This window comes from Athene cunicularia (genome assembly GCF_003259725.1).
Source record: "Athene cunicularia isolate RWA chromosome 7 unlocalized genomic scaffold, athCun1 chr7_part1, whole genome shotgun sequence".
Lineage (NCBI taxonomy): Eukaryota > Metazoa > Chordata > Aves > Strigiformes > Strigidae > Athene > Athene cunicularia.
In genome coordinates this window covers 16,996,066-17,011,435 of record NW_020799107.1, presented here as the reverse complement: position 1 = coordinate 17,011,435, position 15,370 = coordinate 16,996,066, and the positions used below count along the sequence as shown (strand labels likewise).

Genomic DNA, 15,370 nt, shown 5'->3' with positions numbered 1-15,370 from the left:
TAGTCCCACTGGGAAAACTACTAAAACAAAAAGGTATTAAGTACAAGTTAAGGACAGAAAAATGAGATCCTCAAGTTGGAAACCATCCAGACTAACAGAGTTAAATACCAGCACTTGTATAAAGACTGCCATGGGATTCTTCAAAAGATTATTTCAGAATGTGAGTTGTGCTTCTCATCCACAACAAGGCATTTCCACTGAAGTGAGGCTGGTGTTAATTTTGCATTCCCTACTCAATTACTGAATGAATCCAGCCCTGTTCCGCTTGGGAAAAATAACAGAACCTGACCAACCAGTAAAAGAATTACTGAAATGCATGATTCTTCTACCAGAATTCCTCCTTTGGGAAGGTAATTTTTAATTTTTATGGGTACTATTAAACTGTTTTGGAACATACTACTAGGAAAAAAATGGAAAACAAACAATTAAAATTTGATGGGTTTTGGTGTACCATAGCCTCACTGTAAAAGAAGGGGGGAAAACAAGCCAGAGAGGCACTTACTTTCTTCTGTGTTTTTCCTTCCCCTTCATTCCTGTTGAAGGTTGCCCACCTCTCTAGGTTTTGCCCTGTCCAAATGTCCAGGCACTACTCTTCAAACCTTTCAGCCCAAACTCCCAAACCTCTTGTTTCTGCCATCAGGCTCTAAATCAACTTCCATGACAAACTCTCTGCAACCAAAGTATTTCCCCAGCCAAAGATTCAGCAGTACCCCAAGTGCCATCTAAGTTTTCCCTCCACCATCCCTTCTTGATGAGGACGCTGAGGAAATGCCTTCTCCCCTCAGATCATAGCCCAGCCAGACTGCATCACACAGGAAAGGGTCTTTCCCATCTGAGATGCTCATCTTCTGCTGTCCCCTTACCCCGGGTCCCTCTTCTGGGGAAGCAAAAGGAAAACAATGAAAAATGAGACCTTACCAAGCCTTCTGCTGATGTGTTTACTTCCTTTTCCTTCTCATCTTCCCCGTCAGTCAATTCATTTCTCTTGTATTTTGCCAGTATTTACATTTTTACCCATATCAGTACTGAACTTTTTTTTTAAACAGTAATTCTCAGCATCTAAAATCTAGTATGTTCTGAACTCATCAAGCTACTGCAGTTTATATAATTTGATTGCCTCAAGTGCACTATTTTAAAAGAAAAAGCTTCCAACATTTTGCATGATATACTGAGCTCTGAATTTTCAAGTCTGGCATCTAATATTCACAATGTTTATCTGAGTATCAAGCCATACTTTAAAAGCTATATAATAGTAGTAGATGAAGCATCAGAGGAAATTGTTTCTATCATACTGTAGCTAACTTGCTCCATAATAATATGGTTCACAACTTATGGTTCATTTTAACAAATCCTATAAAAATCCTCTGATGGGCTTAAGTCTCTATCAGCTATATGACTTAATGATCACTTCACCAAAAGACATCAACAGAATAGTTTAAAATCTGCAGTGGAGGTAGATAAATTCAGAAATCCCTGTGAGGATATTAGCTGTTTACTACTTTACAATCCCAAGGGAATGCTGCGTGACAGAAAGCAAGTCATCTGCACTGCTTTTATTCACTACAAATACCAAAACTAACAGTATTTTTACTTTCAGATGCTCAAAAATCATTTAGTCAGTAAGTTAATTACAACAGAAGAGAGCAGTTAGGGGCCAGAGCATGTTTCTCCACATACAGCTGCCCTAAATGTAAGCTCATTCACCCTGCAATGATCCCAGCCTAAGAACAGCTGTGTATGGCTGGAATGCAGAGGGCAGCTGCTTCTGAAACCCAGGACTGACCATGAGTGACTGAGGGCCTCCAGGTTTACATCCTATGACACAGAAAATTTGTTTTTCGGATTTTTATGAAGGATCCCCATAAAACTGCCCTTCTGCTAACAAAGCAGAAAGAACAGTTGAATTAGCACGAAACAGGTTACAGGAACAGTTCAAGCACTAACACTTTAATAGTCTGAAAATTACTGTCTTCCCCAAAACAGCATCTCTGTAGCTTGTCACATTACCAGGTGTGGTACAAACTTGTTAATATTTCAATGTGATGCCAGCCTCAAACCTACTCTGGCCTTTGTTTAGCAGAGTGATAAGGTTCAAGTATCAAGACTCTTTGGAGCTGGGGAGGGCGACTCCTAATCCTATGCCCATAAAGCAGCACTATAGTTGCTATTTCTACAGAGCTGGCTTTTCTGAATTTACTCACTACAGCTAGACCTAGACACAAAGATGCAGATTCCAGGAGTCCTCTACTCTCAGGTGCAACCGCTCACTGCCACTATTAATGTGCCTACAGTAAGGTCAAAGATGAAAAGCTTTTAACAGAATATACTGAGATACTTGGCACTGACAGGCAAACAAGCTGTGCTAACTCCCCACAGGTAATCCAATAATGGAAGCACCATAAGAATTTTCTTAAAAATTAACAAATAACCATCAGCTCCTTTCCCCAAGTAAGTTTTCTGATAATTTACTGAACAACAAGACATTTGAATATAATTTTTGACAAGTATTCTGCAGACTGCACAGCCCTGCCATGCTCACAACAGCCTCAGCTGTTCCCCTCCTGGGGTCGACAGTGAAGAGGAAGCACAACTATTCAAATGCCATCAGAGGTACCTTGCTAAACACAACATACATAGGAGCCAGCCAGTGGCTGCTCTGAATTTCTGTGAATGTTCCATAAACAAAGTAACTCTTACCTTTAAAGTAGCAAATACAAAGAAATAATTAAGTACTAACTCTGAATCTACACCACTGGGCAGAGGTATAGGGAGCTTGTAGCCCTCTCTCTCAGATACATACTTCACAAAGCCCCAACTAAAGGAGAAGAGTGCTGCTTGCTTGGTATACCCTGCACTCCTACATTCCCCTAACCATACACACACACACACACACACACACACACTGATTATGTGCTAGCTCTGACCCTACTCACATGCTCAGGTTTCCATGAGAAGGAAACTCAGACACACAGTGCAAAGATGTGTAACAGCCCACCTCCTACCACTGAGGCAAGACACAGGCAGAGCTCATGTGGGGCGAGGAGTTTGCACCATAGAGCATTCTTCCCTTGAAATTAAGTCATCTTAAATTAACAAAATTCACTCTGAAAAATTATGCACCAGATTTTTGTTATTTTTCAAGACACCACCAACAGTGTTCCCAGGCCCCAGAGTATATCTGCTGTTCAAGACTAGTTTGTATTGTTTAAGGGAAAACTTCTGGTTCCTAAAATTGAAATTCTTGTTTCTTCTCTCTCTACCAATAACCATCTAAACCTTCATAATTGTAACACATTAATCTAGTTACTACAGACTTGCTTTTAGGGAGGGTAGGGGTAGGAAATTTTTCCACCCCAAAATAAGAGGATCCTTAACAAAAATAAAAGCTCATCATGCAAATAGGAGTTTGGAAACTCAAGTCTCCTAGGATCAATCTTCCTTCACTTCTGGTTTAAGAGCTGCAGAAAACTGAAAGCATAATCCCTGACATTTCACTGCACTTGCAGAACTAAAATGTTTGCCCTGTGGATATGCCAACACTGCAAGTAACTGGATAGAAGCTAATCACTCTACAGGTTTCATTGTAATTTAAAAATACCCAAAGCACCTCACTAGTACATCCACATAGCAGTATAAATTGGTCTGTTTTGTAAATGGTTTCATCTACCTGTCTGTCAGCAGAGAGATGAAAAAGAATATTGATAGCATAACTGGGCAGCTATGTAAATGGGACAACTAAACCAATTCCAAATAATCTCTAAGTCTTTCTCTCCACTCAGTAAAATTTATTGCTCCTCCCTTCAGTAAACAATCTTTGGCAGCCACGCAATTTTTTTGCACCTGTCACTAAAAAAGTAGTCAAAGAAAAGAGAAGATAATGGATTTTGGAACTTGGCATTCATTCTGTGTAATTTTTCTTTCTGATTATTAACAGTTTCTGATGTCACTGTTTCAAAGCTACTTGTGTTATGCATAAACCTGCTATTTGTTTTTAACATATTGCTTGTAATTCTATAAACATTTCTCTATTTGACTTTTTATCTTTTCATTAGCATAAAAAACCCCTAACATTTAACTTTTCCCCATAGCAATAATTAAGAGTTTACAGCCTCTCATAGATATCCTGTCAATACAAATGAGATGTAAACAAGTTTCAAAATGAGTGGTAGTAAGTTTTTTAACTAAGTTAGCAATTTAAGGAAAATGGCTGCAAATCCATAAAAAGTTATCAAAGATTCTTATGAAAAAATACTTTAATCCAAGAACTAGACTGCATAATTAAACAGTTCAAAACTTAGTTATAAACTGATTTTAATTAAAGGTAATCTGACTCATTTTAACTATGTATAAATTTAAACCAGACAACATATTTGTATCTATTTTCTAAAATATCTGTCACTTCTCCACAGTGGCTGATCAAACTTGCCAGTGAAAAAAACGTTTTGGGTAGGGAACTTGTAATACAGCTAGGGTTTATTTCTGTCAGAGGCTGACTGCTGAAGTGTGAAAGAAACTCATTAAAAATCTCTCACTGTGATCTTGCATTGCAAAGAAAAAAGAAAGAAAATACTTAATGAAGGGTACACTTAGCCTGAAGCCACATTCATATTCTGCTTTTCATTTTACACTATTTCAGTAAGCAATTAAAAGACAGCAATTAGTCACAGAAACACTATTCATACTGGTCATACTGGGAGATTAAAGAGGTTAACACTTATTTTATGTTAATACTATGAAAGTAATGAGGGAGATCAAGAATAATACAGCCAACTAAAAATCTCTTACCTTAATCTTAAAACAAGATTCACTGCACATGGAACTTCACTATACTCGTCACTAACAGCAGGCTGAGACTGTTAAAGAAAAAAGCAAAAAGTCTTACAAAGAATGCCAAGGAAAAAAACCTCCCTAAATACTTGCCATGCTAACAGTTCCAAGTTAGCAGAGATTATTTTACACATCCTTTTAGCTTTCAAAAACCTTCTAAATGCTTTCAGTAACACAGTCTAAAATATAGCTGATACCAGTAAAAGTGCCGTATTTCAATTACAGAGATAGAAATGATAAGGCCTGCATTAACGCACTGAGTATAAGAGCTTTTAATCCACCTTGCATCAAAACTCCAATAAACTATTAAATAATATGCACACAGTGAGAATACCAAGCTACTACTCACATTATTTTTGTGTAACAGTTTTGGCTGTTAAGCAAGTCTTGCATCTACCCATCTGCAAAGAACTAGTAGTATATCAAAGTGGCATCACAACTCAGAGAATGTCCTTCACGGAGTAAAATCAAGAACAGGGATATCTTTCACACTATCACTCCTCCCCCATACTATGATACCCTCCCCAGCCCTCAACTAACATTTATATGAAGTCCCAAGCAAAAGCGTATCCTACATACAGAGTAGTACCTCAGAGTCCTCTACGCTACTGTGATTTCATACCCAGCTTGGCACATTGTCACCACTCTCAGAAGCCTGTTCAAACGTTAAAGTCAGGTCCTCCGAAAATAAAGACTTGCATCACAAATCTTATTGTTTTTCAACAGTTTTTCACATCAAAGCTACTTTAAAAAAAAAAAAAAACAACAAAAACCTAAGGTGCTACACGAGATCTGTATTTTATTACCTGTGTATTTTAAACAAAAGCTAACGAATATTTCAAAAATTATTTAATCACTAAAAGGGAAGTAGATTCTTTTTCTATATATGAATAGAAGTTCCTTCTATTCATATATACTACTACTATTATTTCTGCATCTTCTACAGACCTGTTATTTCACTGTATAGAAATGTGCAGCCCAAAGACAAACAGGTGCACACCAACAGTGACAAGCTGCATTAGTCTCAGTTCTAACGCATCTTCTGGAGCATTTAAGAAAACAAAAATTAACAGAAGACTTCAAGCAGGGGATTTTTTTCTCTTTCATAAACTAAACTCATAATAAAAGAATTACCTGTATAAACTGAGTTACAAACTGCAGAGCTCTCAATTTCTAAGACATAAAAAGACTGTCTGGTAAAAGTCCTTCTTTTAATATTCAGCTCACATAAGTCACCTCAGATGCTGAAGTGCTATGTAAACTAGCTCTGCAATGGAAAGACTTGGGTCATCACAGGAGCTAACAGGACCAAACCTGGCAGAAAGCTGTTAGTCTTTTAGAAGATTTCTATGACACCAGTGAAAATCAGAGAATCTAAAATTGCAGGTGAAGCAGCAAGGGTCACCCACCCAAGGAGTAGACATTTTTAAAAGAGCACTTTGGCTGTAAGCCAGTAATCCTATTAAGCAATTATTTATAGCAGCAATGCTTCCCACACTCTCAGCACAGGGCCATGAAACTCAATATGGTATTTTATTCCTCTGAATTAATCTACTATGCCATGGTACTGAACTATTTTACTGTATATGGGATGACTTTTTAATTATAAGCTATATGTCATGATACAAATCCTGAGAATGAAAAATTACTTGGAGATCTGGCTACTCCAAAACAGCCATCATTACTCTGACAATTAGACAGCAATTATTGTGATCCAGTTATGAAGATTCATTAAAAACAGCCAAATTACCTATCTTAACCAATTCTCCTGGCCACAAACATAACATGACTTTAAATTTCCTATCCATTTATCCACTATGTGCTCAAGTTAATTGTTACAGGCCCAACTGCATACAGCTCCATCTTCACAAGTACTTGCCATACAAGGCTGCAGAACAGCACTCCCACCTCAATTCACATTTTTAACAACAGAAATAAAAAATAAATCCCTTCACTCCAACACTTGGAAGAAAAAAAAAAAAAAAAAAAAAAAAAAAAAAAGATAAAAGAGATTTTTACCTCTGGGTTCTCCTCCTCTTTTACTCTTCGTGACTGGAAAACAAATGCAGTGAGATATGAGCTATGCGTATTAAAGATCCAGAAATACTAATAATTAACATTACAACATAATATCTTGCAGAGTGTAAATGTCTTGGCACAAAAGTCACCTTTTCCTGAGAAACAGCAGCTTTGCCTTCCTCACTCTTCTCATCCATTTCATCATCACTCCATTCCCAATCCCCATCTTCCGTTTTATGGAGGTGACCACTGGAACCTGGTACTCGTCTGACCTACCAAAATGTTAAGCGTTCACCGTTACACAGACATCTTCAGCCTTTATCAGTGTCCTGGTTAATCAGTAATTCTCCATTATTTTTATTATATATGTTTTCATTAGTTTGCTGGAGGAGTCACTGGCATACTGGAATAGTATCTGACCTCAGGGGTCATCTTTGAGCCAGTGGGAATAGCTAAGCTATGCAAAATTCTTATAGGAAAACGAGGTTTGGATATATTTTACAACTGCTTAGGGACAAGCTCAAGTAGATGACAACCACTTACTATGAACTAACCCTCTAAATGAAAGGAAGCCATTCAAGAAAGCAGAAGTTACACAGACAAGGTTGTTCTTGGGACACAAGTCTTAAAAATTTAATTGCTCTGCTAAAAAGCTTTAAAATGTATAAAGGCATTAAAGATACTTTAAAAGTAATCCTTATTTAAAAGAAAAAAAAAGCAGCTGTATGCAGACTGAGAAGGTAGGCCAGCATGCACCACACCAAACTAGTTGGGCAAACTCCTGTAGATCAAACAGTCTAAGAAGGCTTAATAGGTGTATCCAGCAGCTATATCTGAAAATCTAATACTCTTCCAATCACATCTTGCTCTTTTTTCAGAGCCTGACAATGGTCTTGTTCTCCCCTAGACCATATTTAGTCTATATGAGCAAAACAAAAGAACATCCAATAATTCTTCCCACACCTTGGTATCCATTTATGAGACCCATGAGATGGCTGGAAGCACAGAACAATAAGCAGCACACCCACTGGTGTTTAGATTAGAATCTATTTATCTAATTATTTCACATTACTGAACCAATATACAGTTCCCACTGCACAACTTCAAATGCTTGTACAGGTAAACTCCCCAGCACTCTAAGTTTGTAAAGCTTAAAGCATATCCTTTTGAATTGTAAAAAAGGAAAAAAGTTATTCAGAAAAACAGCCTGTACATTGGTAAGAGAATGAAAGGAACAAAGCATTAAGTGTTCAGAGCATACAAAACAGGGAACTAACTTGGCAGAAAAGCAGTTTCAGGCCAAGAACTGCTGGAGAAGACATCTAATAAAAATAACTTTGTAAAAAAATTATTAACTAGATCATCTTAGCTCAAATTTGTTCTATCTTGTTTGTCAGTATCCACAGTAACATACACAGCCTGGTTCAACTTTGGTTTCAGATTCTGGTCTGTTGGTATCTTACACTGAAGTATACTGAGCACTGATTAACTTGGTTCTACCATCCTGATGGTTGGTGGCCGTGATCAAAACCCACTGTACCACCACAGCTACCTCACAAAACAGGAAGATATTAAAAAAACAAGCAACAAAAAACCCAAACACCCCAACTAAAAAAAAGTCTGATTACTGACTAAAAAAATTACTGTTTTTCCAACTTAATGAAAATTACATAAAGACTGAACTTGTATTAACCTTGCTCCAAACCCCTTCTGCTGCTGCAAAACATAATGTGATGAGAGATGCAGCATGTGACAGATTCCAGCTGCTTCCAAATCCCATCAGGTAGTACTTCAGCAAAATATGTGTGGCATGAAAACAGTATAGGACACTAGAAATCTGAGCTCATGAGCTTCCAGAAAATTGTGTGATGTAGATATTAATACAATTTTCCAAAATGGCATTTCATAGAGAGCTGGGCACTTAAGCTGTTTCTCTACTAGATTTGGACCAAACAAAATCTGGAGCTGGCTGGCCTGACACCACAATAGCCAGAGCAAGTATGAACTTAGGAGTCTACTTTCAAAACCCCGTGCATACACAAGCAGGTATCCTGGTCTCTGTCTGCACTGTTTACCTCTTTCTCCCTTCACTCCCCATCTGCCCCTCTCCCTTCCCTTTTGCACATGTAAGACTAAACTAGAGGAAAGGGTAAAGTCTCTAGAACCTCAGCACATTTCTGTACCTTCTTCAGTCCTTACAGTCCTTATGATATTCTTCCCTTACTTTTTTTTTTTTTTTCCCTGCACAACCAAGTAAGAGTGCCCTACTTAGTTTCTCTGTATTTTGTACTCCTTTGTAACTGAGAGGAGGGGAAACCTATGCAGGACACCAGGGGAACATCCTACTCCATCACTTGAGGAACAAATTCTACACTATTTTCCTTGTTTCCCATATCACGCTCCTAATGTATCAATTTTAGTTCTAGCTGTCTCAAAGCTTGGTACCAGAAGCTTATGTGTGTTTGGGAGGGAGGACCAAGCAAAAGACAACAGAAGCAGTAGCACAGCAATTTCTTACTAAACTGCTACCAGCTCAGGCACAATCAGCGAGCTCGTAAGGTCTACATCATCAGGAATTAGCACAGATACAAGGTAATCTAGCAGGCAATTTGCCCAGTGCTTGTGGATATAATTTATTATCCTTCAATGAACAGCCCTGACACATGCTTTTGTTTAACAGCACAAGCATCCTCCCAACAGCTATACACAAACCTATGAGAGGACATCAACCACAACCAGAAGCCAGCTTTTCAAACAGAATAGGATGGCTTACAGTCACATTTACACACTACATCGTGCACTAATCAAAATCTCTTCTGCATCCACCTTCAGTTGTTCTGAAGACTTATTCTAACTAGAATGATTTAAATGGAGCTTAATGATGCTGGCAGAGTTACGGAAAAAAACATTACTGATGGAGTGCATTTCAAGTTTTTTAACAGATTGCCTTTTAATAAGCAATAAACAAATGGCTCAAGGAAAAGAAAATAAGTTAATGAAAAATAAAATACTGTGTTAAATTATTTTCTTGAAAGGTACTGTCTGAAGGCAGAAAAACAAAAGTTCAGACTTACACTCTGTTTCAATCAGACTGATTCCCACCAGTACACATATTCACAGGAAGGAAATCATTATTGCAGATAGAGCAAAAGCATCCAAACTGTTCAAGCTTCAAAAATGTGAAGTTGTTGTCTATGATTTTTATTTTTTTTTTATTTGATGGGTGTGCTTAACACTTGCATTACTTAGCAAATGAATTTGTACAATTTTTGATTAACAGTGACTTTGCTCAGGCTTGGTTCTGGTTAAAGTCACAAAGACTCAGTCACATAGGAAGGGCATGTAGGTACAAGACAGAGCAAAAGTGGTGCACCACATGTAAAAATAAATTAATTGTCTCTTCATTCATCATAAATCTATATAACTCTAATATCACATAGTGGATGGAAATATATTAGCTTATATTTCTGTTGTAATTTATCATAACAGACTTGATACTAGTATAGTGCTGCTTCTCTTCAGATCTTCTCTCTTTTCCAGAGCACATTCCTTAAAATGCATATAAGTAATAACACATGTCTAGGAGACAGCTAGCATTTTACTGTATTCAACTCACATTAATAAAAACACACCAGAAGAAGTAAAGAAATAATACCTACATTGTACAACTAAAGCTTTTTAGGCTTTGAATTTGGCACAGAGAACCACTTTAAAGGGCTAAGATAAGACAACTGAGACAACCTACTAGTTTGCTACCATGGGAAGAGACAATCCTGAGACATCCATCAGGGCTGCCCCGGGACCTACCTGCTGGTACAGTGAGCAGGTTCAACCCACCAGCCTAGAAGAAAAACGAGACTTTTTTTTTTTTTTTTTTTTTTTTTCCCCCAAGATTTTTAAGCAGCCCATCTTGAGGTAAAATAGCAAAGACTGTAAGCAAAGAAGCAGAAACAAAAGGGGCAGAGAAAGGGAAGCTGGATCATCTTGTTTTGGCAGCAGCAATCCCTCAGGACACTCAAAATCACGTACTCCAAAACCTTTACAATGCAGCATCATGACTGGAGTGCAGAATCTGTCACACCAAGTCTCCTCAAGCTTTCATTTGTGCTCCTACAGATGTGCAGACGACCCAACTGAAAAATTAACATGGAACACAGCTTGCAGCCAAATCAACTTTTTAATTTAACTGATCATAAGCTAGTACAAGTGCTAGAGCTTGCACAAGAGGAGGAGCTGAAATATAATTTTCAGTATTTGCTCCAATCATCTGTGGTAAGAAATCATTGTAATTTTCCCAAAAGTGATACAGACATAAATATAACCAGGAAGCAAGTATATCCAGACACAGCATACACATCTCCATTCCCTTCCATAAGCATGCTCATTGAAGTTCTTTAAATCTGTCACACAATCTTTTGTCATTCCTTCTTGTTTTATTCAGCCCAGATACTAGGCTTTCAGTATTAGACTTTGTAATTTTTCTTCCCTTCCTACATGCACTATAAACATATTGTTGGCTTTTCAGTATTAAAAAACCCACCTTTTCCTAAGTATCTTCGCAGCTTTTTCATCATGAATTAATTTATACAATTAACATTACACATCAGCAGACATTACCGGGGGAACGGGGCAGGGAAGCACACTGAAGTCAAACCACCTGCTTTTGATATCTTTTTTTTAAATGCTATTTTCTCACATAAATAGCTTTTTTCATCATGGGAAAAAAAAAAAATTAATAGCATAATGTTGTTATTTTATGTTCTGAAACAGAAACAGTAGCCTTAAAGAAACATTTTAAAGCATGGATACACACTTCATTGGTATCAAATATTCAACTAAAAAGTACAATTTTACCTCCCGAAAAACTAATTTGGTATTTTCTCATATCAACATATTATTTGTACTTTCAGAAGGAATGCATCTAGGAAAAGCATTTAAGCATTACAATGACAATTGCAGAGTTTGGAGACTACAGTAGCACCGTATTAGACATGAATCAGTTGTAGGGGTCAGCACTCAATTCAATCTTCATACAGTTTATTAGACTATGATCATCTGTAAGAATGGTCATAATCAATCCAACCAATAAGCTCTAGCATTGACCAGTTGTATTTTTGCTTCGAAAAGAAAAAGTAAGGGTGAAGGCAACCCTTCAGCACTTTATGTACTTTCCCAATTTCTAGTAATCCTCTTTTCATATTATGTTTGCTTTATCTAAATAAAAGTCCTAAGACTGTTTAATAGCCACAGGATTAAATTAAAGCAATTCTGTCCCTGAAAGAAACAGATTCTTTTTAAACACTTGTCTTTGGCCACCAAAACCTTGTGCTACCCTCAGTCCTAGTTTGCTAGGACGCAAAATTTACCTTCTGCTCTAACCTTTTTTCCCCTCTCACAAAATAGCACAGAATTATAGTGAGCACATTTTTATAAAGGTATACCAAGTCGCTATACTAAAATCTTCAGAAGATTTTCACTTCACCACAATCAGGTCTTTCCAACCTTTTGGATTACTCTTGAAGCATTCATCATAGAGTATGGTAAAGCTCTATATCTCTTTTGTCCTTACAGGCCTAAACAAGCTTCAACATAGGAAAAGCCTTTTCCAGCAACTACACTAAGGGCCATTATAACAGGCCTGTGAGGAGATGAAAAGAAAAGAAGGAAAGAAAGGCACAGAAATAAGCAATCACTGAGCCTCACTGGTGCTAGAATTTTTCTGTTACAAATGCATTTCTCTACATGACAGTCTCACATATTTTACTGTGTTGATTGTTTCCTTTCAATTTACAAGATCAGGTGTGCAATACTCTGAAGTATTTTGCTGAAGAATAGTTATATACATACATGTACTGAACTGGAGCCTGTCAAGCACTCAGATTACCCAATACAACAGGAATCTGTGCCTCAGGTGTCAAGTGTTTGTAGCAAAAACATCATGGTCTGCCCATCAGGGGAGAAGGAGGGAAATGATTATCCCATTTTCTCCCATCAAACTATAGTCCTCTATGGCAAAGCTTACAAATTCTTTCCTCTGGTGGTGGGCAGCTTAAGCTAGTTTTTGAAACGCTGTAACTTGTAAAAGTTAATGAAAACGCTGCAATGGGCCAGCAAAAAAATCACTACATAGAAACGATAAGGAGAGTTCATAGGGACTTGATGGCCTACATAACACTCAACTGTTAGCTAAAAAATAAACTATATGGCTACTGATGCAAGGTTATAGAAATCTGTATTCACCACTGCACAAAGTACTCATCTGCGCTTTGCCAATAATCTCACCCTCACTGGGTCACTGCAAGAACCCATGGAAAAAACTAATAGAAACAGCAGCACATCAGAAGAGATCACACAGACAGAAATAACATTAAGACACTTTCAAACAGCAAATTCAGAGAGATACTGCAACATGATGAGCACCTCAGAGGGCATCTCAAGTCCCGCTTAAAGTATCTCTTGTATTTCCGACAGAATTTAACTCCCAGTTCTGCTCAACAGAAGTGTTTTTTGAAACCTAGTTGAAGATAAAGTTCATAAATACAGACATTAAGAGTTTTTCTACCCTCAAAATAAAGTGCTAAAGAAAACTAATGTGAATAAACTATGTCAAGTGTATGCAAGACAGACTGTTCACCCCAACTTATAGTATTACCCTGGGAAGGAAAAGAATTACCTGAAGACAAGAAGGAAGTAAATTCAAGCCATGCTTATCTTGGAGACTTGAAAACATAACTTAGGAATGAGTACTGTATAGTTCACAAAGGACGTCATACAACGATGAAGAAACAAAGACAAACCAAACTTCCTGCCCTATTTATCAACTTTCAATGAGATTCAATGGCACTTTACACTTGAGAATATGATAAACCTCTCATTTTATTTTACAATCAAGTATAGCATTTCCCTCTGTTCTGGTTTTGGCTGGGATACAGTTAATTTCATTCACAGTAGCTAGTATGGGGCTATGTTTTGGATTTGTGCTGGAAACAGCATTCATAACAAAGGGATGCTTTCATTAATGCTGAGCAGTGCTTAAGAGTCAAAGCCTTTTCTGGTCCTCGTACCATCCCACCAGCGAGCAGGCTTGGGGTGCCCAAGAAGTTGGGAGGGGACACAGCCAGGACAGCTGACCCCAATTGACCAAAGGGATATTCCATACCATATGACATCATGCTCAGCATATAAAGAAGAGGGAAGGGCGTGATGGCATTTGTCTTCCCAAGTAACCATTATGCATGATGGAGTACTGCTTTCCTGAAGATAGCTGAACACCTGTCTGCCAATGGGAAATGGCGAAGGAATTCCTCGTTTTGCTTTGCTTGTGTATACAGCTTTTGCTTTCTCTATTAAACTGTATCTCAAACCAGAAGTTTTCTCACTTTTACCTTCAGGTTCTCTTCCCCATTCCACTGGAGGAGAGTGAGTGAGGAGCTGTGTGGGGCTTAGTTACTAGCTGGGATTAAAGCACAACAGCCACATATGAACTGTCCTTCAAAGAATGCACTATGTTCTTCCTGATTCATGCTATCTCAAACTCCTGTTGATTACATATAAACAATTAAAGTGTCTTCTTTCTATGTTCTCCTTTTCTTTCTATGGGGGATTTTTAAGACAGTAAACATCATTTGGCAACTGCATCCATGGTTTCTATCATAATGACATACTGATTGCAAATTCATGAATCAGCCTACTGGAGAGAAGACATAGCTGCAGACCTCCATATGCAAGCCTAAAACTGTCAGCGGACTTCAGTCCAACTTCCCAATCTCTCATGTGACAGTCCTGAAATTGGCAGGAAAGTCCAGCAACATGAGAATGGATGCTTATCCTCAAATGACATTAGCAATTAGTGCTACAGGTAGTTTGAATTCCATATTCTCGTTCTGATCCAGTTTGCTCCAGACTGACTTGTTCCAATCAAATGCTAAATGACCTTTCACTAGTCTTCTTACAATCTAGAGTAAGAATGCTTGTCTTGAGTGATACTAGCCTAGGACCAAAATTAATTTCTGAAGTGCCAGATGAACAGAGAAGAAAAGGCAAATGGAAGGTAAGCACAATTGTGTTAAGACTGATTCTAGCAAGACTTAATATAGGGGTTTGTATTTGGAATATTGTAAGTATTTGGATTTCATTCCTGGTTATCATTTGAGAATCTACTAGAAGACTGATATCAAAAGGCAGCATGCTTGAATTTCACCCCAATGATTACAGCATTACAGCAGTTGAGAACATGCTTATATTTCTCCTGATATCCTGCTACAGGCCTCCCATTTTACAGAAGGAAATAAAGCAGTGGACAAATTAAGTAAATTATCCAAGGCCACAAATAAAATCTGAGACAGAGCATGGAACTTAAATTTCTCATCTCTCTACAAAAAATAAGGAGGACGTTCTGTTACACTGCATGCAGTAGTTATACAAATGCAATTTCTCCATCAGCTTTAGTCAAAGTACACAACATTCATAGTTCTTTATGCTAGGATTATATCTCTCTCAGTAAATATTTCAGAAGGAAAGGGAA

At 37.7% G+C, this 15,370-nt stretch overlaps 1 protein-coding gene across 2 annotated transcripts in view; it reads right to left on the bottom strand.

Annotated features, from left to right (window-relative positions):
- Window positions 1-15,370, bottom strand: part of STK39 (serine/threonine kinase 39) — a 101,459-nt gene that overhangs the window by 35,543 nt on the left and 50,546 nt on the right. For both annotated transcript variants that reach the window (XM_026852545.1, XM_026852544.1), the window contains exons 11-13: window positions 6,996-7,118; window positions 6,847-6,879; window positions 4,786-4,853 (exon numbers count right to left, since the gene is read on the bottom strand). In XM_026852545.1, coding sequence (XP_026708346.1) covers window positions 4,786-4,853; window positions 6,847-6,879; window positions 6,996-7,118 — 224 coding nt within the window. The remainder of the gene's footprint in view (window positions 1-4,785; window positions 4,854-6,846; window positions 6,880-6,995; window positions 7,119-15,370) is intronic.